At 41.6% G+C, this 27,084-nt stretch overlaps 1 protein-coding gene across 6 annotated transcripts in view; it reads left to right on the forward strand.

Annotated features, from left to right (window-relative positions):
• Positions 1-378: 378 nt before the first annotated feature.
• Positions 379-27,084, forward strand: part of LOC148025472 (cytochrome c oxidase assembly factor HCC1-like) — a 113,272-nt gene continuing 86,566 nt past the window's right edge. For 2 of the 6 annotated variants that reach the window (XM_087692618.1, XM_087692617.1), the window contains exons 1-3: positions 382-629; positions 11,746-11,843; positions 12,117-12,286. In XM_087692618.1, the coding sequence (XP_087548744.1) occupies positions 12,122-12,286 (165 nt within the window). In that variant the 5' untranslated portion in view covers positions 382-629; positions 11,746-11,843; positions 12,117-12,121. Of the gene's footprint in view, positions 630-11,534; positions 11,633-11,745; positions 11,844-12,116; positions 12,287-27,084 lie in introns of all 6 variants that reach the window. The other 4 variants (XM_087692615.1, XM_087692620.1, XM_087692614.1 and 1 more) reach the window with 4 other exon arrangements.

Here is a 27,084-nt window from a genome sequence, read left to right on the forward strand (position 1 = left end):
ATTCTCCTTTGTGGAGATACATCTTGTTGGCCAAGTTTTGTAGGGACAGATGAAGAAAGGTCTTGACTTGGAGGGGTACATCCTCCCACTTCATGTACTACATGTACGTCTTCATAAGGGGATTCTACCCCACCGCATTCTCTTCTAGGAGAGCGAGCCTTGCGTGTACCTCTAAGGCAAACACAACATTCATAATATGTAAAATAGGCATTTTGTCTACTCTTTAGAGTCAAATAACTCGAACAATGGGATTTGAATTTGTATATGCAGTATCATGTCTGCATATTCTATCTTGTTGTTAGGCTTTAAGATATTTATCAAGAAAATATATGGTCTATGTATGATAGAATAGTAGACATGGACATATTTTTCCCCTAGATGAGATGCATCAGCATTATGCATGTGTACAATCTTTTGTAGAAGTCAAAATATGCATTAGAAAACATTGCTATTTAGCGATGATGTTTTTCATTGCTTATTCTGATGTATAACATGCTTATTCGGATGGCAGGGCCTGATTTTTCGAAACAAACTCGCATCTTATATTTCATTTGTATAGCCTTCATGTACTGACAGAGTTACTATGGTGCATCAGAAGTGAAGAGCAAGTCCTGCTGCAAACTTATTAGGTAAGGGCATGCTTTTCTAATGGTTGCTGTGCTCTTTCCTCTGTTTTTTTTTGTCTTTTTCCACAATCACTAGGAGCAGGCGGGGACACTAAATGTGGGAATGCTCAGTGTATAAGATGTTACATCCGGAAGCCTAGCCCATGATATGGGCCTAGCTCACAGCACAGGTTCTTCAAGGCATGGTGACAAGCTAGAAAAGTGAAGTATGTTTAGGACCCATAAGTACCCTAACGAGGGAAATGAAGAATTTGAGAATATGTTGTGCAGAGTAAAATCAGTCCGCTTTTGCTGTGGAAAAAAGCAGGGAAATCATTTGGGTCAAGTGTGGGTATCTTGGCAAACTGTTTGGGTGGTGCAGCCTTGTTGGATATAAAGATTCATATGATAGCCTTGCGGCTGGGTCTCTTGCAGTCTTTATGTGTACAACATCATCCTTCGAAAGACATTGCTAGGTCTTTTATTGAGGAGATTGGCATCTCACATGGCACGCTTCTCTGTTTGGCACCCTGTCTGGTGCTCCCTGATTTTAGAAAGGAAGCTAATTCCTTGCAAGCTGGGGTTTTGGCCATGTCCAAGTTGCTTAATTGGTCTGAGAAGCACATGGAGAGGGATAAGAACAATCACATGGTAAGATTGGATTTAAAGACTCTGCAGGATGCTGGCATTTTGGGTTAGTCTTTCCACCATGTTCGTCAGCACTTCTGGATGCCTTGAGGTTATAGGCTAATTTGGTACTTTGACTTTGGAGGACCAACAGAGGTGGGTTTTCCCTTTGCTTGCTTTTCAGCCTATCATCCATGTCATTGGATTGGGCTTCTTTGAAACTGGAGGATATTTTAAAGACGGTTAGCTTATTAGATTTATCATAAAATGATTGAGGATAAAAGATGGGTCACTAAGAAAATAAACAAAGTTTGGTTTATTTGTGACAATATAGAGCTAAGTGGTATGATTGGTTGCTTCAATTGTGGAAGTCCAAGCTTTCCTATTAGGGGAAAGTTGTCATATGGGGGCTTCTTATTGGTGGTCTTCCCACTAAGGATGTGCTATGTGGTTGCAAGATTCTCATGGTAGATGTATCTTTTCTATTACATGTGATGAAACCCTTGCTAATCTATTTATCTCTTGCCTGGTTTTGCGAGACAGATTTGGAAGTTTATTTTTGGAGTATGGACCTCTATGACATGTTAGCAGCGGCCACCCATTCTTGGTTTTGGGCAATATGCTGTCCATAGCCACGTTATAGTCCCATCATCCTTGTCTCATTCATTTTATGCGATGGACTGATTACTGCGCCCCAAGGAACAGGAAATAATGATGGGTAGTTCACTACCTTCGTAAAACATACAAGATAATCCCACACACTACTAGGACAACTGTCTAGGGATTCCTAGGAGTGTGTGTATAGCAATCATATGCAAAATATGCGGAGAGAAGTAGTATGATGTGTGAGCAAGCAAGATAAGCAAAGCCAACATGCAAGCATAGGGAAAAATTGCCTTGGGAGATTGCCATATGCAATGCCACGAGTATGGTGGATCAAGAGTTGACCACTCCAAGGGTGACTGGAAAGGGATAAATGTATACAGATGCATGTTTACATGAATAGAATGCCAAATCATAGGGTAATATAGAGGAAAATGCAAGTTCTTATACTTATGCAGAATGAGATATAACAATGCGACTTGGATAGTGCCTTCGCAGGGGAATTGTTTACTTGCCCAAGCGTCCTTTTACAACATGTCATCCTGATAGTGCAGATAAAGTTATAAATGTCCATAATGTATAATACAAAGTAAATAAATGTTCAAGAGTGAAAAACTATAAGCATAATCACTATCACTATCAAGAGAAGAAAACCGGTACCTCTCAAACTGGAAAGAAAAGTTAGAGGGAAGCAACCTCTCCCCATCAATTTGAAGAAGTAGAGAAGGGTGTAACTAAGCTGATCCGTGGTAGAACGTACTATAGAAATGGCTTGTTGACCGCCTCGGTCAAAGTATTTGCAAAATTGTCATTAGAAGGCACAAACTCTAGACAAATAGTGCATAGCTCAACTGGCTCTCTAGTAAAGTGAAAGTGAATCACCTAGTGTCATGTCCAATGTGTGATAATCGGATTTTTTGTAAGGGCAATGGTACTTTGATTGTCATAGTAGACAACTGTAGGAGCCTCACAAGGAAACTGAAGTACGGCCACAAGTTTCTCGGATAGATGGCATGAGCGGTACCATTGAAGAGAGCTGGATATTGTGCCTTGGTCATGGAAGCCGCCATTGTCTCCTGCTTATGGCTAGCCTAAGAGATGGGTGCCTTGCCTAAGGTGTAGAGATAGCTGCCATGGGAACGTTGGGTGTCAAGATCTCTCGCCTGTCAACATCGGTGTATCCCTACAAGCATAAATCATGACCATAATTTAGTCTATAATTATAGTTACAGCTTAAATATGTTAATACACAAAGAGAAGCAATCCAGACATTATAGGTTTATTAAAATACCGACTAAGCAAATTGATTGAGTATGCAAGAGCTGGCCTAGTATGTATCAACCGAAGTAGTTTTTCTACAACAGAGTGATAGGTGTGAGCATCAAAAGAATGACCCAAGGTATCTTTATGTAGATGGATAGTGGGATCAATAGATGTGGCCATAGAGCGTGTTTGATCATTATAATGCTATTCCACCAACTGTAAGGTTTCTTCACACTCAATGCCATGCTTTTGTGTGAAACCTTGTATTGCAAGGTGAGCCTTGTATTTATTTAAAGTACTGACAGTATTTAGCTTGGTTCTAAAAATCCACTTCGTCCTGATGACTTTAGCTTGTGACGAGAGCGATCTACCAAGGTCCAAGTCCCATTTTGGTTGATACTATCGAGTTCATTCTCCATGGCCTCATGCCACAAAACGTCCTGGAGAGCCTTTTGTCAACTATCTGACTCAGAATGTGCAATATAATCAGTTGTAAACAACGATACATATGAAGCTTGAGGGGCCAATCGACTAGACCTTCTAGGACTCTCCGGAGTGGATTTGGTGGAAGGATCCTTGAATCCCACATGGTCTATTGGTAGTAGTGAGGTAATGGGTCTCGTGGAGGGGGGTTGGGAGTTGAAGTGTTAGTAGGAAGGTTAGGAGCAGATAGTAGACTCGGCTCAAAAGGCACAATCTCATATGAGGTGAGGAGAGGTGAGGACACAAAGTCTGGTATTGAAGACTTCACGATGTCCCTCTAACAGAGGCAACATCCCTCCTAACAATCACCTTGTTGGTTCAAGGATCAAACAAATGGTAGGCATTTGCTTTGGAAGAACAATCCACAAAGATCAAGAGATCAGGTCGAGGGGTGAGCTTTACTATCTTGTCATCTAGAGTGTGGATATAAGCACAACTACGGAAGACTTTGAAGTGAGAAACAATAGGTTGAGAGTCAAAAAATGGCTTGTACAGAGTCTTTTTAGGAACTGCCACTGTTGGACATTGGTTAAGGATGTACATTGAAGTGTTAATAATCTCAATCCAAAGACGCTGAGGAAACTCTATTGTGAGCAGCAAAGAGCATGTCATATTCATGACTGGCTAGTTTCTACCTCTATGACTCCATTTTGTGCAAGGGAGTTGATAGAGGTGAGCTAATGTGCAATGCCTTACACTTGTAGAAACTCAAAGAACTTGTGGGAGGTAAACAGGCTACCAGAATCACTTCTCATAGTATCCACATGATGACCGGTTTGGTTATAAATGAGCAATATCCAAGCACTGAAATAAGTGAAGGCATTTGACTTGTGCTTGAGGAAGCACGTACCTAGAGAAATCATCCACTATAGAAAAGAAGTACAGTGTGCTATTCAAGGTGGTAGTGGATGTGGGATCACAAAGATCTTCATGAATGAGTCTAAGGGGACCCTCAATATGTGTGGTAGAATATTGAGCGAAGGACGTACGAGGCTACTTACCTAGTTGATATGATTTACACATCTCTTGAGATAGTTTTAGGCATGGAAGGCTCTTGACCATTTCTTGACGCAACAACTCATAAAGAGAGTTGTAGCCAAGATGTCCTAAGCGAAAATACCAAAGACGCTCATAGTCCATGGGCTCCTGTGTAGTGGCCAAGGCTTAGAAATGATGGAACTCCGAGTCATTGGTAGTCAGATCTGTAAGAGAATGGATCATGTGGTAAAGGCCATTAGGTTATGCCTTGCCTCGAGCAATCACTAAATCAATTTGGGAGTCTAGGACCTTGACTTTGGTCGTTGTGAAGAAAGTTGCTTGCCCCAACTGGCAAAGTTGCTGAACAGACAACAAGACAACAAGTTTACCCCAAGGTGGGAACATGATAGACATCATTCAACGAAGCCAGATTCGGACCTTGGTCAATGGCGAAATTGATGCGACCCTGGTTCTAAAGCTTGACCAAGGAGGTATTTCCAATGTGGACTCGCTTGATTGCAGGGGCTTAGGAAATGAAAATGTCCTCCATAGGAGTCATGTGATGAGTGGCTCGATTGCCCACAAGCCAAATAGATGTTGATGTGCTTTGTTGTGACGAGTGGGCCTTTGTAGTCACTCGTTGAGAGGCAACTTGTAGATGTGAATGAGACTCATATCTGATGTCTCTATGGAGACAATGTGGACCTCTGTAGACCAGTCAGATCAACCCTTTGGAGTTGAGTAGTTTGTTGACTATGATGGCTAACCAGTGGTAGTGTGGGTCTGGCCTTGCCATTCCCCCTGTTGGGGGTTGCTACCACTCTGCTTTCTTTGCTAGGGGTTATTCGATTGGGGTGCGGGGGTCTAATTCTTGGATTTTGGCTGCATGCCTCTTGCCTTAGATCGACACTTGTCGTCATAATGGCCAGCCTTTTGACAATGTTGACAATCCCTGTTCTTCTTAGGTACATCCGGCCATCTAGGTTTGAGAGTTGATTGTGTGGTTCCTTGGGATTCACTAGTCTTGTTTTGATTTTGATTTTGATTTTAATTTTGTTTACCCTTGCCTTGTTGCCCCTTGTGAGAAGATGCAACGAGAGCCCCCTCTATCAAGGACGTATTATGAAATTGATTGAACAATCGTGCATAATGCAACAATTGATACTCAAACTCATAAAATGTGGATATTTGAGGTTGTGAAATCACTTGCTTCACAAAATGGAAATATTTTCTTGGTAGCTTATTAAAGAACAAAGTAACCTAATTGTTAAAGGACTAAGGAGCCTCAGTAGTTGAGAACTCAGCGAGAAGACGTCAATACTCAGCCAACTTGACTTTCAAGTTATCCTTGTTTGTGATTTTAAACTTTTGGAGCTCATGATCCAAATTGATGTGAAGGTTTCTATCTTGAGCCGCATAGCAATCAGTCAAGTGTGCCTAACGCTTGGATGCTAAGTCGAAATGTTGAAGCTGAGAGTGAAACTCAGGCAATCAGCCTTGCATAAGCTTAACAATAGTGGAGGCGTTACAAGCCTTCCATGAGCGGATGACCTCGTTTGGACAAGTACGGGTTTAGGTTGGGGTTCTAACCCTTGCACTATTGGTGGTGGTGGATAAGGAGGGGTAATGATGGATAGGCAAAAAAAGGCTGTTGATGTCTAATGAGTGGCGATTGATCCGGAGGTATCAAAATTGACATAGGTCCATATGGTATTAAAGGTGGAGGTGGAGACATTGGGATATGATAGGCCTGTCCAAATGTCGGTTGGGACACAACATAATGACCGGATAGTCAACTAGGTAATGCCATAGAGGCATAGTGCAGCACCAAACGATCCACACTCGAGTATGTCTTGGATGCTCTCCTAGAGGAATAACTCGAAAGTGTGTGTGTGGGAGGTCGAGTCTTCGTCACAGGTACACCACTCGAAAACGGGTACATAGAGGTCCTAAAGGGTGTGTCTAAGTGTGCAGAACCTCACGATGTGGTGTGTGGTGGTAGCTGTGGTGCACTTAATGGAAGTAGAAAGAAAAATGTAGCAGAAGATGAGGGAGGAATGGGTGAAAGTCCATATGGATTAGTGATAGATATTGTTGTAGAAACATGGTTGGTTTCTTTCGTCCATTAAATACATTGGATGAAGATGCACCTACTCCAGATTGACCATGAGAAACAAAATTGTTTGAAGGAAAAGGAAGGGAAGGAATACTTACAAGTTCTTCTTTCAGCTTTTCACCTAGTTTTGAGTTCATAAAGAAATACATGTCTTTCTCATTACTTAGAAACTAAAGGCTATTTTGAAGAGTCCCTACTTGATGAGCATCCCCTGATGCAATAGAAAATACAGATTTAGTTGACGCGACAGGGTTCGTACGTGGCATTGGAGAAAAGTACTGTGGAAGTGGAGTGTAATCTGAGCCAAGTTACACTTGTGTATGGCTAGTCCGCGGTGGAGATTCCGAAGGTCCTTGCAAGATCATCAGTTCTATGCAGCAAATCTAAAGGAGATGACTCAAGCTTACCTTCAACCTCTTGTTGACCTCTATGCATAAGGATGAGATCCTACTTAGTGGTAGAAATTTAATATGGTCTGTGGACTTCATGGTAGTCTGATGGCTCTCGGTCCATGTTAGATTGGATAGTAGCAAGTTGGGAGGTCTACTCCTGATCGTTTCCGTCCATGTTTGGCGTGGAGATTGAAGCAGTGAAGTAAATGTGTCTAAGTTATCTGACCCTTCTATTGTTCGTGGTTCTACAAATAAGCTTTTTTATCAAAGGCCAAGGTTTCTTAGAGTATATCTAGCTCTGATACCATGTGAAGAAATGTTCCAAACACAGAAAACACAAAACCAAGTGTATGACAAAGCACAAACTAATAACAAAGAACAGAGTTAGGATTAGGGTAACTCAAAGACAGTGAACACAATGAATAATGAAGTGAATGACTATTGAGTATACAATGCTTATGCAACAAACACACTGTGCAATGAATATTGAACCTCAAACTCTCGTATCTTTGGGACCAAGGCAGAGGTTATGAGTTGAAGAGTGTCGTATTCCAAAATAGATTCCAAAATGTAGCAAGGCAGCCTCTGTGTGTTGAATAGGAGCAAATGCAACGAGAGACTGGATCTGATGCAAACAGGTAGTGAGGAGAGAGAAAGACTAAAAACGTAGGTACCTGAGGAGAGAAAAATTGAGCGATAGTTGGAGACTATAGGTGACTGTGCAGTGAATACCCTTAAAAAATTACTTGTCTGTCTCAATTGGATTAATTTCTCTACTTCTAACTTAGTCTTATATACACAAGACTTGTATCCCTTGCTACACAAAGATATTTACAGAAAGTTTGGGGCACCAAAATCAAGGTTTGGCATGTGGGACACAATCACCCTCTAGGATCACATTTTTTTGTAAAACAATAAAGTTTCTCCATTAATGAAGTATGTTTTGGGGTTGTTTAAATCATGTTAATGTATTTTTGGCTCAATAACATGCAGAGTTCGGTCTTGCCTGGGTTGGAGACTTGGGATGCACGCTATTCCATTCATGGTTTCATCATTCTATTAGTTTTGCTCTTCTACGAGCATGGAGACTTTTCCTCCCTAGGTGGATTGTGCAACATCTCTCTTGATGCTATCATGGTTTCATCATCCTATTAGTTTTGCTCTTCTACCAGCATGGAGGCTTTCCCTCCCTAGGTGGATAGTGCAACATCGCTCTTGATGCTATCATGGCGGTGACTTCTATCTTGTTTTTCCAGTTGGGATGCTTCCTCACATCATGATTCTCGGCACCACATGAAGACCGACATCTGGCTCCTCTTCCTCCTTTGGCACCGACATCCACGGTTGATAGTGGGTTGCTACCCTTCTTAGTATTCTCTAGGTTTCGACACTTGTGTTTAACATCGGTCTTTCCCCTCTTGTTGTATCTTCTCCTTTGCATTGCGTGATTTTATTATGTTTGTAAAGGGCCCTTGGACAAATGAACAATTTCCCCACAAGAGACATTGTCCAAGTGGCACCTATTGCACGAGCATTCTCAGCATGTAGCATTACTATGCATCTCATTGTGTAGAGCACCCTTGAGCGGATCCCGAGCTGTCTTCATTGAAAAATCTTACACCACACCACCACTCCTTCATCACTCCTTCCCTCGTCATCGATACCCTTGAGTGGATGGGTAGCTTGTTTGTATTGTGATGGGTTGGACCTAACCATCCCTTCTCATTCTTCTATATTGCACAGTTAGTTAATCGAGCGCCAATCATCTCTCCAAACACATTTATATTTATTTATTAAAAAAAAACTACACAGTTCATTATGGTTCCATTCGCCTTTGCAGGACTTGGTAGGCCCACTAGGTAGCTGATAAGCATCCTTTGTTAGATGTTGTGTCCTCTCTGGGGTGACTACTTGGAATCCCTTGGTAAGATATCCATTGCCTTTGTAGTCTTGGTAGGCCATTCGGGAGCCATCATGCACCCTTTGTCCAATGCCTTGACTGCTTTGCGGTGGGACGCCTTGTGTAAAACATGGGTTGGCCTTCCTTTCTAGCTCTGTTTTGGGCGTGAGAGGGGGTGTTGAGCTAAGAAAGGCATTCTAATGAAAAATGCAAAATCAGTACGCGGTTTAAGAGAGTTTCTGTGAAACCCTAATTTGGGAGGATCCATCCGCATCTATAAATAGACAGGCCGCCCCTATTTAGTCTTCATCCCTTCTATGCATGTTTTTCTTTTTCATGTGAACATCTTCGCCATCAGCCTGCCTCCACATGGCTGTCCAACCTTTGTGGTTGTTGTTACCACTCCATCTGCTGCTCCAACCCTTGGCGACTGCCCTTCCAGCTACTGCCGCTTGGTGCTTATTTCGTAGTTTCAGCCATTGCCGGCATCCTTTGTATCTCCACTACTGTTGCTAGGCATCCTACTGCTTCCGGTGATCTGTGTTTTGGTCTTTGCACCCTTCAACACACTCCGATTGGTGATTACAGCACTTGGGATCCATCTTCAGTGGACGTCACACTTCGACACTTCATTATTCTGCCCTAGCATTTTGTACATTCTTACATTCACTCATTGCATTGATTCATTCACTTCAGAGTTCTCCTTCTCTCTCTGTTTGTGTTTGTGTTTTTGCGCACGTCACTGTTTGTTTCTTTGTGTTTATGTCGTGGTCATACACTTTGTGTCTCCCCACTGCAAACCGTAGCTGTTTCTTCAGGGGGGGTCAATGCTCTTCCAACAAGTGTTACTGGGGAGAGTTTCCATCTTTCACATGACACAGAGGCATGATACATGTGGGTTTGGGTGGAGCTATCACTAGGATGATACACAAACATTGCACTATGCTACTTCCACCTGAAGGGGTCTAGATTCATTGGGGGAGGGGGGGACTAGGAGATGGATGAGAATAGGAGATAGTAGAGGAGAGGATGTCACAGTCACCATCACCCGGACCCAAGATTGTTAGTGCAAGATGTATTATTTTGAGAGGTCAGAGCTACTTCACCCACTGGACCTAGTAGAGATTGGGATGAGGAGGATGATGGAGGATCGGGGCTTGGACAATATGGGGTATGGATGACATTTGGTTGGTGGAAGCATGACACCACCTTGTTATCTATAATAGGTGGAGAAGTGGCCTTCATTAAGAGCATTGGCGTGCTTCCAGCCCTCGGGATCCAGCACGATGGACTGCATATCTGATAGGAGCAGACCACCTACCTTACCACATCAAGGTACACTTCTATGTTCACATGGCATTAGAGATCTCAAACATCTATACTTAATTTACAAGAACATAGCAAAGGGGTGATTTGACTCGTAGGGTAATGTGTGTTTAGATAGCAAACTTCTTTTGTAGCTTCAAGTTGACATCCTCAACTAAAAGTTCTTCAAGGGTGGAAATGAGACATTCTAGTCTAGGCTAGAAGTTATCAGCCTGTGGGTATGCTATGAGATTTAGACACCTTAAATTGTTGGCGTGTCATGTGTTTTGATAGATCTCACTCAGTTTTTGAGTTTGCTTTTGGCTTGGTGATTAGGACTCCCCACAGTGAATCCTTCTTGTACTTCAGCCTGTATGCAGTTCTGCACACTCCTGCACTCTGTGCTTACAAATTATACCTGTTTTCCAGTCCAGGAGAGGTCCTCAAATTAGCCACTATCAGTCTGTGAATCATGATTATCGATCTTTTGGAAATGGCTGTGTCTAATTGCCTGCCCTGGCCCTGAAATGCAAGGGTCCAAACAATGATCTATTGATTGGTAAAAAGTGGGTCGACCAGCCTCTAGTCAAGCTGCAATGTGGCAAGTTGTTTGACTGCCATCTCATCACTCACCGTGTCACCAAGTGTGCAATGCCTGCTGGTGCTTGACATTCCTGTGCGGATGGCACCTCACATATCACAAAAAGTGGTAGAATTGTTGGTGGCCAGGTCAAAAGATGGGCATGCCTAAAATTGAGGTGGACAATTCATTATATATAAAAACTTATTTTTGCCTTTGAATGCTGCAATTAGTTTTCTGCTTCAATTTTGCCCTATTTAGGAGAGTGCAGGAAATTTAAAATTCTTCTTCATCCATATATCTGGCACGTGAAAGCATGTCAGCAACTGGATTATCTCTACCTGCAATATGTTTCAAATCAGGATTTAAGGATTTAATATAGGCTATCCATCTTAGCATGGCTATGTCAGGAGTGGAACAGTTGGCGATCATGCCCAAGAGTGGAAGGCAATCTGTCTCAACTATAACATGTGCGCCCATGAAGTACTCCCTGTCACATTTTAATGCAGTTACTATTCCCCAAAGCTCTCTTTTAATTTGAGCATACCTTATGCTTACTAACCTAAGAGGATCAATAATGCAACCCTTTCCAAGTTACAATTTTTGTCCGTGTTGAATGCCACCAACCATTTTCCCCAGATATGTTGATGACATGACAGAAGATGGCTCCTTGTGCTGCTAGATAAATGGGCCGGGAAAGAAAGCAAACCATGCAGTATAATACTTGGTTCTACTGGAGAACTGCATCAAAATTGAATTGTTTTCTGATTCACTGATTAGGTTCTGTATCTTGACTGCTTCCAAGAACTAGTCTTTGTGTTATGACTTTTTGACTCCTGAAAGTAGTTGACTGTTCTTGGTGGCTTACAAATTCATGCATCTTTTCTTTACAGATTTCACTGCAAGGCATGCTCATAGATTTCACTGCAATGCTTATGAATGCACTACAACATGCACTGAAACTGCAAAAGATGTGCTGCTGTGTAAATATGTAAGATGTTGTGCTGCTTTGTCAATATTGCAATGTAAGTGTTTCTATATATATATATATACATATGTATATATATATACATATGTATATATATATATATGTGTGTGTGTGTGTGTGTGTGTATATATGTATACATATGTATATATATAATATATGTATACATATGTATATATACATATATGTATACATATGTATATATATACATATGTATAGAATGCTGCTCTAATCAAATACTAGTTTAAATTTTAATATACTCCTTGTCATATCTGGCAGCAAAGATGGCCAGCCTATGTAGTAGGCATCAACTCTCTGTCATTAAAAGGGCTTCTATTTCTATATACACAAGGTCTACACTCTTGAGAAGGCATTGCCCAGCAACATCAATGGAAGAAAAACTAAGAAATTGTTTTGACACGTCAGCTTCCAAGACAAATGTTTGTAAGGTGCTTTATTCTTACCCTTTCTGAGGTTTCCAAGCTGGTTTGCTGCTTTTTAACCTTGAGCACAATCAAGTGAGTTATATAGACAACCTTATTCACACTAGGCCTTTACACACACATAAAATGAGTTCACCTAACCGGGAGATTATGGGCCAATCGTATGGTCAATTGCAAGATCAGCAATCCCAAAAAAGAGCACGAGTAAGAGTGCTTGACCCAAAAAACCAAGGAGGAGAAGTTTCCAGGAAAACACAGTGCCAAGTATAAGTGTTCTAGGAAAGTTCATATATGACCACAAGCCCACATAGCATGCTGCATGATCTCTGTTTTTAAATTTCACTGAGGATAATTTGAAGAATCAGGTGTATTATTTCAAATTGGAGAAATCTTGCAGGACATGCACAGGGGCCATAAAAATACTTTATACTTGAAAGGTAGCTTGTGGTCAAGTTAGAGCAGAGAAATTTGCACCATTGCCTTTCTTTTATAAGACACAACAACTTTTAAAGCATATGCACAACCTATTTTCTTTAACACCCAGATAACATTCAGATGCCATGTGCTTAACTGTGTGCCGGGGCGAGTTGTCCTGTGTGTGTGGCTTACCTTGAATGTGTTACATGTCTATAAATGAGTATTCTTTTACATGCTTTCCATCTTTGCTTGAATAGAGTTCATCGATTCGTACGCACGAGTACTCTTTTATATCCTCTCACATGTATCTATATCAGTGCTCTAAAATATTTAGTTATCCTGGTAGAGTGTTTACAATTCACCCCCTCATTGTTTTTGAGTCTATCTCCATATACTTCTTTTTTGGGTAAAGTCATGCTATTGTATATTATAGATAGCTATCTTCTTGTTTTTCCAAGAAAATGATTTTCTATTAATAAGACCTCGGCAAAAAGCTTGAGTTAAAATACTAAGTACAAAGAACTTTATAAGAGTAATTGAGTACATCACAAACACAATGGTTGTTTGAACAACCGATCTGGTGGGCTGTAATGCCAAACTATATGAGGGGTGGTATGAGTCCCATGTCCACAGGAAAGCCTCTCTTCTCTTCCTCATCCTCTTAGAGTGGCCTTGCATCCTTTCCCATCTCCCTCGGAGAGTGTGAAGGTCTCTATCTAGATTCTTGATAGAGTCTCCATTGTGGAGACATTATGAGGGTCAATAACATGACTGCATCTTGTAGTCCCAATATACTAGGCTATGATTCTAGCAATCAAATCCCATTTACAGCAGTATCTTTGGATCCATTGCTCTTGTGAATAATTTGGGGTGGGGATCTTGCTCATATGCAGTCCAATGATGAGAAAAGAAGATCCCCCCTAAACATCCTCATAGTGACATGTTGGGCATCTATCTTTGACCCATGCTACAACCCCGTAGGTTGCCACCATGGTCTCTGCTGTGCTGTGAGATATCATCCTGAGGGTGCTCCTCCATACCTCATGGACTCTAGGGAAGTCCCATAGGCAATGTCTTTGTGTCTCCTCTGGCTCACTGCATCTCACAGATGCTAGTGGGTCTCTACTGTATACAAGCCGTGCACCAATTGCTAGGCTCTTGTGAGCTGCAAGCCATAGGAAGAGAGATCTTCCTAGGCCTAAAGCTATCATGTATCCTTCTCCAAAAATTATATAGAAACCCATTTGAGATTCCCTCTCTGTGTCAATGGGGGGTGCCTGTTGGTCGTGCTTTGATTTTGCTCACCTATATTCTTTTCCTAAGCCTAGTAGTGTTGAAACAAGCCTTCTTTCTCAGATAGGGTGGTAAATAACCTGATTTAACACTAATTACAACAAGCATAAAATTCACATAAATTGAAACTGTACACTTGACCACTTTAATCTTGGACAATGGACAGCCTGTTGGCTCCAAAACTGGCGTTCCTTGTAGTATTTCTTTAACTTTTATTGCAAATAGATGGAGTACAACTGAGATCCTTTGATCTCCTCTACTAATCCAAGTGCCTCTTGCTGTCAAAACTTACTAGCAAGTCTCCAAACCAATTTACCCCTTGGTTTGCTTGGAGACTGGCCTTTACCTTACTCCTTAAAAGACAAATTCAGCCCCGAATTTGATATTGGTTGATTGGCCTCTTGAATCTCTTTGAAATTTTATAATTTCAGCTCATGGAATTCAAGTCCTAGGCCCTCAATATTGAACATATAAGGTGGCTGTCAAAATCCTAATTTGTGTTGTAAATTAAGGTTTAGAGCAAAGATTGAAATCTCTTCCTTTGATGGCTCAAACTATTGGAAAATGCTGAGATAACTCGAGAGATGGCTAAGGGATGAGAGAAAATGCTTTAGAAAGAGAAATTTTAGAGTTTCATTGCGAGAAACATTGGAAAACTGCTGTTGCCCTACTCTAACAGTCATGGAAGTTGTCACCTACAACTTAGGACCGTCAGAAAGATTGCTGCCCCCTCCTATATACTATCATCTGTACCAAGAGGACCTTGGGTTGCTGTTATTTGCTCTTGGAGGGCTCCAAAATGCTATCACATGCTGTAAGATTTATCCCTAGTGGCTGTAAATCACATTAGTAGCCTCTCCTTGCTCTTTAACAAGCTTCTCTTACAAAATGGTTGGAATGGACTTTCTCTAGCCCCTAAAAACGTTTTTTTCACTTGCATGGGTAAGTTTTGCCAAGTGGCAGCCTTCTAATTCCATTTTTCAGCACTATCGAGCTTATTAAATCAAATTTTAAAATATTAATTTAAAAATTAGTTTAATAATTATTTAGTGCTTAAAGAATTAATTTCATCACTCAATAATTAAAGTGGTTCGGCCAATTTGTCTTCCAAGTATCCTTGAGTAATTATTGACTCTTAGACTAGTGTTAATTAATTAATTTTATTAATGCCTAGTCTCTAATGTCACCATTGACATTAAGCGCCAATAAATTGGTCTAGGTCCAAATCTGACACCGCGTACCACCTAGTAGGCTAGTACTTGTTAGGCATAACTTATTACAACTTTTTCCTTTGGCACTAACTGATATCTCGTCATCCTAGGTTCCACACTATGAAATAATTGACTTGCACCTCACATGTGCAAGTCACATTAGCACATTTGATTAACTTTTAATCAAATGCTAAGCATAACAATAAAATTTCACATTCTTGTGACAAGTGTAGTCAAAGGAGGCCATATCGTAGGGTCTATCAAGGAATATATATCTCCACATCTACTCTCTTTGATTCTATTGTATTCTCTAAAGAGGTCTCCTTTGATAAGCCCAATATCTTTATTGATTTAACAAATAGGTAGTTGGGTATGGGTCAATGTGACATTTCCTTTGGAAATGTGCCACTACTTTGATCTTGAAGATCTCATGAAACCAGCCTTTCTCATTGGATAGGGTGGTAAAACTTGATCAAGCATTTAATTACAACTATTAATAATTGAGTACAAACTGAAATGCACACATTATCTTTGCAATCTTGGATAATAGACACTTGGTTGGCCCCAAAACTGGCGCCCATTTCGGTATTCTTTAACTTTGATTGCTAATGGATAGTGTACAAGTTGAGATTCCACAATCTCCTTTGTTGATCCAAAAGCCTCTTGTTATACATACAATTAGCAGGCAATTTGGGCCAATTGTCCTTGATTTTCACCTAGGATTTGCATAAATGGAACTAACAATTGGCCAAATGTTACCTCAATTTACAATGGATGGGCTGGTATCTGAAATCCTTGTCAATTCTAGGAATTTCAGGTGCTGATTCCAATCTATGATGCCTTCTCTTCTTGGGACGGCTCTCAAGGTGGCTGTCAGACCTTGATTTCTACAGAAATTTAGGGTTTAAAGTAGAAATCTGCTGGGTTTGACCCACATTTACACTCACAGAGGAGTGTCAGTGATCCGTGGTAAGACACTGGGGCACTTTTTAGTCTCCTTATGAGAGGTTTTTTCCCCCTAGTTATATTCTCTTTTATTTTATATACTTATGTTACAAAATTTGGGCACTTATCGTGTTTTACACCTTTCGGGTGTGAACACACATTAACAACCCTAAGGTTTAAGGGTTGTACTTTGTACTTGTATTACACTCTTTGGTAATTGCATTGGGAGTCGTGTTGTCTTCACTCTCTCACTCTCTTCACTGTCAATTGTGTACTCTCAGTTGAGCTCTGATCTGTCCCATCTCGCATTCGGTATCAAAGCTAGGATTTAGCTCAGCTTCAGCTCCTCCTAGCCAGGTGCAGCTTAGATTCAGCTCAGGTTCAGTTTATCCTCTCTCCCTGTCCAGTTCTGCACCAGGCAACACCTCCCCATTTTTAAGATCAGCTCAGCTGCCCTTTGGCCAGCTGTCGCTTCCTCCAGCCCCGGTTGCAGGCTTCTCCAGCCCACCTGCTACTCCATCCGTGCCACCAGCAACAGGGCCAGTGCCACCAGCAGCAACACTAGCAGTCAGCGCGCTGCCTACAGTGCCTCCCTTGCCCTGGCCGCTTGCGCCAGTGCTGTTGACAACTGCTCCAGCCCACCTGTGCCACTAATGCCCTGGTTCTGTGTTGCCTGTAGCGCAGTCCCCTGTGTCCTCTGCTCTAGCTCATTTGCCTCTTGAGCGCTGCCTGGTTCCCCCACCACCTAATTGCCATTGCCACCAGCATCCTTGGCTCATATAGAAGGTAAGAGAGACGTTAAAAAAAATAAATTCAAAACTTTGAATTTCAGAGAGGGGCTTCTTGCCTGGGCAGTCTCGTGCCTCAGACTCAGTTTTGGCAGTGATTTCTTGGGCAGCGAGCCAAGAAATTTGGGGCTTTTTTGGTTTAGCGCAGGCATTGGCACATGTACTTCAGGTTGAGTCTGAAATAGACTGAAATTGTGCATTTTGGACAGCAAAATGTTGGGGCTTTTGCATTGATTGTATTGTTGAACACTGTTTGTGCATTGGACAATGTTGACAGAGTATGACACAGATTTGTCAATTACAGCCTGGTGCATGTTGTAATTTCTGGAAATTTTCAGATTTCCAGGTTGTTCCAGCTTTAGCTCTTGCTCTTGTGCTCTTTGAAATAGTGACATTTGCTATGGCCAATCAGGGACAGAGTGATGTATTCATATATCTATCCAAGGTGGATAGATTGGATGGCAATAACTGTTCTCTATGGTCTTTCATGATGAAGAATGTGTTGATTGTGAAAAATCTTTGGGATTATGTTAGTGGTAAGGAAGTCCGTCTTGGAGTTGTGGCTCTTGCAACACCTGCTACAGGAGGACGTGGTCAAAGGCCCACTCTAGCTCAGCCATTTCTCCAAAGATCAGTAGCACAAAAGGCTTGGGACACACGCGATGTTGAAGCATTGTCATTGATTGCATTGGCAGTTCAGTGGTCTATAATTCTGCACATACGGTTTGCAGCTTCTTCACATAAAGCATGGCTTACACTTGAGCAGATGTTTGCTGGAAAAAATGAGACACACATCTCTTTCTTGAAGAAAGAGCTTGAGAATGTGAAGATGGATGAAGGTGATTCCATGCAGGATCATCTTAATAAAATTCAGGACTTGTGTGAGCAGCTAATGAATGTAGATGAGTATTATTTGGATGCACAGTTGATCTCTACTACTTTGAATTCTTTGCCACTCTCTTATTTGACATTTCATATAGCCCTAAATCTCACCATGAGAATTTCTTCGCAGCAGCTTACTTTTCTTTAGTTGGTTAGTTTGCTCCTAGAAGGAGAGCAAACAAGAAAGAACAGTGGGGTGGATGTAATAGCCTCTGAACAGACTTTTATAGCGAGGTAGAAGGGCAAGGATAGCCAGTCTAAAAATGCTCCGCAGAGTTCTGGAAGTTCATGTACTTCACAGAGTAGCAAGAAATAGGGGGGGACACGCAAGCCAAGAAGAGCAAGCGCCACTATTGTAAGAAGCCAGGTCACTACATCACAGAATGTAAGAAGTGCATTGCCAAAGAGAAGAAGAAAGAGTCAGGGACATTTATTTCTGATGCACCTTCTATTGCCACAGAGTCCGTGTCTTTTGTAGTAGACCGTGACTGTTGTTTTTATACTTGCAGTTATGACTCTTCCTGGGCTAATAGAGCATTTAGCTCTATTGAGTATGCTAGCAATGGTTCTTTGACAGTGGTGCTTCTAAGCATATTACATCCCGCAGGGATTTATTTTTCTCTGTTATTACAGCTCCTGTTGGCAAGTTTGTGTAGTGTGCCAACAATGCATCTTACCTTGTTAGAGGTGTTGGGGAGATTGTCTTGATAGCCATTGATGGTTGTACTCTCCGTTTACAAGATGCATTTATATGTGCGAGGCATAAAGAAGAATTTGTTGTCCATTTCTTCTTTGGCAAAGTGTGGTATGCAGGTCACATTTGATGATGAAAAATGTATGGTCAGGGATAAAGGATTCTTGACTTTGGTTTTGATTGGCACATTATGTCATGGACTCTATGAGTTAGATGCCTACTCGATTGATCAATCAGTCTATTTGGCATCTACTTTTACTCTTGCTATGTCACAGGTAGAGTTATGGCATGCTCGCATGGGGTATGTCAATTATGGCAGTTTGATGCTTATGCAGCATACTCAGATGCTAGATGGCTTACCTCTCTTTGGAGAGACCTTCTGAGCATATTTGTGAAGGATGCGTTTTGGGAAAAATGCATCGATTCTCGTTTCCTCGTGACGTTGCTTTTAAGGCAGCTTGTCAAATTATAGATTGTGCATGCGGATGTATGTGGACCTATGCAGACCAAGTCATTGGGTGGCTGTTATTATTTCGTTACCTTCATTGATGACTTTACTCGTTTTTGTTGGGTCTACTCATCGCTGAAAAAGTTAGAGGTGTATGATGCATTTTGGGCTTTTGTTGCACCTGCTGAAAATCAATTTGATTGCAGGATTAAGACTCTGCGTTCAGACCGGGGGAGAGGGGAATACATGTCTTCCATGTTGAATAATTTTTAAAAGCAGAAAGATTTTGTCCATCAATATACTAGTGCATATACTCCACAGCAGAATGGGTTTGCAAAAAGGAAGAATCGGTCACTTATGGAGATGGCCAGATATATGCTGAAAGCTAAGAGTTTGCCACGTGGCTTTTGGATGGAAGCGGTTATGTGTGCTTGCCATGTTTTGAATAGGTGCCCCACCAAGGCATTGAAGAATGTTACGCCTTTTGAGGCTTGGAACAGTTGGAAACCTTTAGTTGGCCATTTTCGTACTTTTGGATGTCTTGCATATGCTCATATTCCCAAAGTACTAAGAAAGTGTCGGAGTGTGCAACGGAAGAAGAAACACGAACACAGAGGAAGAGAGAGAAAGTAGAAAATGAAGGAAGAAAATCTGCACTGACTGAGATGAATGCTGAATACAAAGGCGTGGACTGATCAGTCCTTGCACGCAGCCCAGAGTGTCAGTGAGGGCACTGGATCAGGCTGGAAACAATGGCAACACCAATGCCGGAATGGGAGAGGAGGGAGAGTGTACTGAGATTTGCATAACAGTGTGTGGGATTGATGGGGAGGGGGCTGCTATATATAGCCCCCCCAGCCTTCAAACTGGCCGACCTAGCCCAAAACTAGCCGACCTGGCCTAAACTAGCCGATTGCACAAAAAAAGAGACCTAAAATGGCCGACTGCCACCCGAGAAGGAAATGCACAACAAAAGCAGCAACACACAAACTGACAGAGCTCCTCTGTCTCTTGCCAGACTTTGACAAGAGCTCACAACCAGGAGATGACAGACTGACAATGAAATAGAGCAGGCTAACACCCCTTCTCAGATCCTGGGAGGGTCTGAAGACCTAACATTGGCATGTGATGAAGCAAAGAAGTGTGAGGCAAAGACTTCGTGAAGAGATCAACCGCATCGTTTGCCGTGGGATAGTAGGCCACCTCCAGCTCCGAATCCACAATCTGCTCTTGAACATAGTGATACTGAACCTCAATGTGCTTCGTGCGAGCATGAAACACCGGGTTCTTTGCCAGAGCAAGGGCACTCTGGTTGTCCACGCGCAACTCCGTAGGTCCTGTCTGGAAAAAACCAATTTCCGCCATCATATGACGGAGCCAAATTGCCTCCATAGCAGTCGAACATAAGGCCCGATACTCAGCCTCTGTAGAAGAAAGTGCTACAGTAGGCTGCTTCTTGCTGCTCCAAGAGACAGCATCGGATCCAAGGGTGAAAGCATAACCTGTAGTGGATCGTCATGAATCCACATCACCTGCCCAATCGGAATCACTCCAGCCAGAAAGAGTGGTCCCATCTCCATACATGATCCCATAGGATTGAGTCCTCTGCAAATACCGAAGGACACGCAAGGCTGCCTCCAGTGATCCTGAGTAGAAGTCTTCATGAAAGAAGACAACAAAGCCACCACAAAAAAGATTTCCGGCCGAGTGTGAATAAGCCAGATAAGTGAGCCAACAAGGCACCTATAACGGGTGGGATCAGAAAGGGGAACTCCAGCTGCCAAAAGCTTGGACTCAAGGTCCATGGGGCATGAAATAGGCCAACCCTTGGCCATACCAAATTCTGAAAGAAGCTCAGAAATGTACCTCTGCTGTGAGATAAAGATGCCGTGTGCCATCTGATAGATCTCCAGACCAAGAAAGAAGTGAAGGATCCCTAGATCCATCATGTCAAACTCCTGCCGTAGAATAGACCGAGTGTGCTCCACTTGCTGAGTGTCACTCCGTGTAATAATAAGATCATCCACATACAAGATCAGCAAAACACAAAGGTCACCCACAACCCTAAAGTAGAGGTTGGGGTCATGATCGAAGCGCTGAAAACCACTTTGTAGAAAGAAGCGGTCAAACCTTTGGTACCAAGCACGAGGAGCCTGCTTCAAGCCATAAAGGGCCTTCCACAGCCGGTAGACATGATCCTCCTTCCCCTACACAAGAAAACCTGGAGACTGTGAAACATAGATCTCCTCCTCAAAGATGCCATTCATAAAGGCTGACTTGACGTCCATCTAGTAAACAGGCCAACGGTGGTGAGCTGCAAGAGCCAAAAGAACTAGAATGGTGGACATCCGCGCTGTAGGAGCAAAAATCTCAAAGTAATCCAAACCCGCCCGCTGTGCAAAACCCTTGGCAACAAGCCTAGCTTTGTGCTTGTCCAAGGAGCAATTTGCAAGAGACTTGGTCTTAAAGACCCATTTCACACCTATCACCTTCCGTTTCTTGGGACGCGATACAAGGTGCCAAGTTTGATTTTGCTCGATGGAATCGAGCTCTGCCTGCATAGCCTGTCTCCAAACATCCTATGCAAGAGCCTCCTCAACAGTGGAAGGCTTGGAATCCTGAAGAATCTGTGACATAAGAGCATAGTTCACACAGAGTGAACTATCCCGCAGGGCCCGTAATTGGATTGATTTGCATGGACCTGTAGAAGAAGCAAGAAAGTGAGTAACACCTAAATCTTGCATAAGCCGGCGATATCACAAAGAAAGCCTGAGAGACTCCTGCTGCTGCGAGGGAGACCGAGTAGCCTCCGGAACGTGCAAAGCACCTGTCGGAGAAAGGGACTCTCCCTCACCAAGGGCAGGGAGATCCTCCTTATTTGAAGAAGGCTCCCCATCGGATGGCAGTGTAGCCCTAGAAGACTCCTGAGGGGAGGCTGAAGGGGTGGAAGTACTCGAAGAAGAAGGAGTCGCATCCACCAAAGGGTGAGGGGAAGCCGAAGTAGAGGGAACAGAAGGAGGAATAGGAGGGGGAGGAGCCGAAGAAGAAGGAGGGGTGCTAAGAGGCATCCTGGAAGGAAGAGTAGGAAAAGAATGTGGGGGAGGGTTCGTCGATGATAAAGAACCACCTGTAAGAGAACCATCAATCGGATTCTCGGAGGTTGAAGCCTCATCGAAGATCACATCCCTACTCACCTTAATCTTCCGAGTCGTCGGGTCGTAGAGCCGATATCCCTTCGTGGTCGTGCTATAGCCCACGAAGATAAGTTGTCTCGACTTATAGTCGAGCTTCGTCTGCCTCTTCTTCTTGTCCACATGGACAAAAGCATCACAGCCAAAGATGCGAAAGTGGGACACGGAAGGCTTCCTCCCAAAGAAAGCCTTATAAGGAGTCGTGTCTTGCAATGCCGAAGTCGGAGAGCGGTTGCGAATTTGTACTGCTGTAGCCACCGCCTCACCCCAAAGGGAACGAGGTAGACTCCTATGCTCCGGGCCATCTCCACCATGGTCCGATTCGCATGCTCCACCACACCATTCTCTGATGGTGTGTTCGGATGGGAATACTCTACCCGAATGCCGTGATCCCTGCAAAACTGAGAGAAAAGGTGAGAAGTGAACTCGCCACCGTACTTAAGACAAAAATCACTTTGTTTGGACACTCAAATCACCTTTTCAAGGACTTGGGACAAAAATCACCTTGTTTGGACAATCCAATCAAAATTTATTATAGTTTTTGTGACTGCTAATCACTATAGACAGATTTGTACTCAAGATGGCCAAGAACAAGAGAAAAAACCACACCTTGAAAATAATTAATGAGAATCTCAAGACCTACCAATTTGAGCCTAATGGATCTAATATTAGCTAAATCAACACTAAGAAGACGACGATTCATATGTCTCAAGGCTCTAATGGATACCAACAATTGTTGAAGGAGTTGAACAGAATGAATGAGGGAATCCTTAGGGTATAAATTTGTGTAATTGTTAGGAAATTCAAATATCAGCCCATTCATTGTAATTTGGGGCAGAATTTGGCCAGTTGATGGTTCCATTTGTGCAAGTCCTGGGTAAAAAATCAAGGGGCAATTGGCCCAAGTTGATTGCTGATTGTTGCTATAGCAAAGGGGCTTTTGGAACAGCAAAGGAGAATGTGAATCTTAGCTTATACTCATTCCATTAGTAATCAAGCTAAAGAAATACCGAAAGGGGCACTAGTTTTGGGGCCAACAAGGTGTCAAATGTCCAAGATTAATAAGGTACTTTGTGCAATTTAAGTTATGTTCATTTTAATTGCTGTAACTAAGTGCTTGATTAGGGAATTAGTAATTACCACCCTTTCCAAGAAGGAGGGTTGGTTTCAACCTCCTGAAAGGCATCTAGGTAAAGTTGCAATAACTGAGGATGGTCTGCCAAGTCATTCTCTTCCATCCATTTTGCATCCATTGGTGGATAATTTTGAAGCATCACCAAATATCTCGTGGAAACTTTACCTCTAGCCTTTCTTCCCTTATATGCCAAGATCTTTTTAGGTACCAAAATCTCATCTAGCTCCTTAATCTCAGGCTGAATTTCAGCAGACATATCCTCTAGCAAATCACCATGAAAAGGCCTCTACAAACTGATATGAAAGGCATTGTGAATCCGCCAATGTGGAGGTAATTTCGGTTGGTATGCCACATCGCATATCTTTTCCAACACCGAGAAGGGCCCATAGTATATCATACTTAACTTCAAATACAATCTCTCTCTTCCTTTCATCTTTTTTAGCCTCGCTTTTTCTAAACGCAACAATATATAGCCGTCCTCTACAAATTGCAAAGCATGTCTATGGTGATCAGCTGTCTTCTTTTGCTTTTCTTGTGATCTTTGAAGTGCATACTTTATCTTCGTATATGTTACATCTAAGTTTTCCACATAACAATTAGTCTCAAAGATCTTATCCTTAGTTTACAAGATAGGTGGTATCTTCTTGCCATCCTCAACCACCTCAAATGAAGCTTTGCCGGTGGAACTATGCATCGTATTTTTGTAAGCAAATCAACTAATAGCAAATGTGTCTTTTGGTTTGAAACATAGCACCCCAGAAGATGCAATACTGTGGTATTTGCTTCCTCAGATTGACCATCTATCTATGGATGGAAGGAGGGTGAGAATTTCAGCATGGTATCCATATTCTCAAACAGCCTCTTCCAAAATAAACTAGTTATCTGAGGGTCTTGATAATTGATGATCGACTTTGGTATACCATGATACTTAAAGATATGTTGTAGAAACAAGTATGCCAAATGATTAGCCTTTATTTTCTTCCTTAGCGGAATGAAAGGGTTTGTTTACTAAACATACAAATGATATAGGTGTCTTAGCAAGCTAAAAAATAAAGTCCGATGCAATGCGCTGCTAAGGTCTATTTGGAATAGGCAAAGGCTGCGACAAGCCCGCGACATCTTTTGCCTATCATGCTTTACCTTTTGATATACGATGCATGTCCTGACAAACTGCTCTATACCATGCCTCAAAGCTAACCAACAAAAGAAATGCTTCATTGTCTTGATTGTGGCATCAATACCTCTATGTCTTGCATACGGAGGAGTATGACTTTCAATGATAACTCTAGGCCTCAACTACTTTGTGACACATGATTGTCTATGCATCATCAGAAATCCATCTCTTAGCACAAAGTGCTCATGCCTTTGGCCATTGCACAACTAATCATAAACATTAGCAAAGTCCGAATCAACAATATATTTCTTTTTCATGGCATCCAACTCAGTGTGATAAGCCATGCCGATGGCTGGAATTTGTGGCTTATGTGATAGTACATCAGCCACAAAATTTTTTAAACCATCAAAATGTACAATTTGAAAATGAAACATAGAGAGAAAATTTGCCGGACTCATATGTGTTTCTCTGACAACTTTGTTTGTGTCAAAAAGTACCTCAAAGTTTAATGGTTTGTTTGCACCGTAAAATCAACCCCTAACAAATAATGTTTCCATGTAGACAGTGCATGAATCATAGCTACGAGCTCTTTCTCATAGACCTGCAAATTCATCTCTGCATTGTGGAGAATTCGACTCTTATAACCCATAGCACGGCCATCTTGTGTAAGAACAATCCCAATAGTGTTACCATATGCATCACATTGAACGATGAATGACTTCCTTAGATTGGGCAACACAAGCACAGGTTCTGAAGTTATCTTTTCCTTTAACTTTTGAAATGTTGAAATTTCCATTGCTGTCCATCTAAATGGCACATCCTTCTTTTGCAAAGCATGTAGTGGAGATGCAATTTCAGCAAACCTTTATACATACTTCCCTCTATACATACTTCTTATAGTAAGAACATAAATCCAAGAAGCTGCAGATCTCATGTACATTTCTCAAAGGTGGCCATGATCATAATGCTTCAAGCCTTTTAGGTAGTAGCTACCCTGGAAGTGATTGAGAGAAGCAATGAGTATACATTTTCAGAAATGACATGTGATCCTTCTCTAGCTTAGATCAAAGCTCCTTCCTAAGTTCCAAGTCATGATCTCTTGAAAAATCTAGTGGATGTTGGGTTGCCATGGTCCTTCATGTGTAGGTATCATAGTCTATAACCTCTCTATCAAAAGTTTCTTCTAGGGCTTGCTTGGAAGCAAACCCCCAACAATGGGCTTAGTCAACAAGGCTTTGCTTTGGCTATTTGGGTCTACAATTCCCAACCCCCTTCTAGGTCTAGGCAAATTCAATATTGTGGAGTTTGTAGTAGTCACATAGGAATTGCTGCAAAGATTTTCTAAAGAAACTAAAAGTATTGATAGTTAAATCACCAAAGGCCATATGATTACAAGGTTTTCAAAAGTGTCCATAACTCATCCAAGCAAAAAACTGCATGTATGTCCTTAAAGGAGTAGAAATAATATAAAATAGACAAAAGTTGAGCATATTGGAATTGTCTCAATTAGAGCCACATAATAAGCACAAATAGGAGTTGTGGTTCTTCTTCGAGGAAGGAGTACCACATGGAAAAACCCTAACCAAGCATCTCCTTAAGAAAAGACAGGATTTAAGAGGATTCAAATCCCAAGAGTGCATGGCCGAGGTAAACATAGTCCAAAATACTAGAAAGTGTTGCGAAGCTTCATCATTCTAAAAAGATCCATCATTCATTAGTGATAGATACATTTCGCAAGGAAGTTGTCAACTTAACTATAACCTTGTACAAGCTTTGCAAACAATTCTTCCTACATTTATAACTACAATTCCTTTCACTCTAATACCATGTGTAACGTGTCTATCTAACAAACCCTCGGCATCACAATTTTTTTTGGTAGTCTATCAAGGGATAAATCTAGGTGAGTCCATTTGGAACTCTCAAGGAATATCCAAACTTTGTGGCCTACTTGAGTCCACCCTTGTAGGAGGAAGCTCTATCTCATCCCCACAAGGATCGACATAAAAAGGGGTCCTAAAAGATTTCTAAGGTCTCTTTACAAGGATTCTAGCATCGACTGTGGGTTCAACTATTTGAATCGAGATGGACCCATGTTGTACTTGTTTCAAGGAGAGTGAGAATGCTTAGAAGGCGTATAGAGTCAGCTTGTTGGATTTGTTTTAGATGTACCGTTATCTTTTTCTAACTCATATTCAATCTAGTTGGAAAGAGTAACCATCAAAATTTCTATGGAAATGTCTAAAAATAATCTCCCAATGAGATGTTCTCCAATTTTCAAAGGAGGTTATGGACATATGGGTATACATTGTAGTGAGCATTTGAGACTTGGGCCATCTTTCTTGGAGAATTTCAACCAATAATGAAGCTTTTGTATCCAACATATGATAATTAATATCCAATATATTAAGGCCACCATGCATTTCAAGAGAGCTCAAGTTATCAATAGCTAATAGTGTAGTATTCCATTACACAATTGTTACTAGTAAAACGGTGTGAATTTTTGAAACAACTAAATTAATATGCAAACATTGTCAAACAAGTGTTTCCTTCGAAAAAATGTCAATTATTAGCATATTTGTATCTTACTATGTAGTGTAGCTAGTAAAATTCAATCTGTACAATTAAGATATAGAAAACGCAAAAAATTAAAGTGAGATGTTAACCTTAAAACTAAATCTATTGCATA

The sequence above is a fragment of the Lygodium microphyllum genome, chromosome 14, assembly GCF_053477565.2.
Source record: "Lygodium microphyllum isolate KBCC chromosome 14, Lygodium_microphyllum_v1.1.10, whole genome shotgun sequence".
In the NCBI taxonomy this organism is placed as follows: domain Eukaryota; kingdom Viridiplantae; phylum Streptophyta; class Polypodiopsida; order Schizaeales; family Lygodiaceae; genus Lygodium; species Lygodium microphyllum.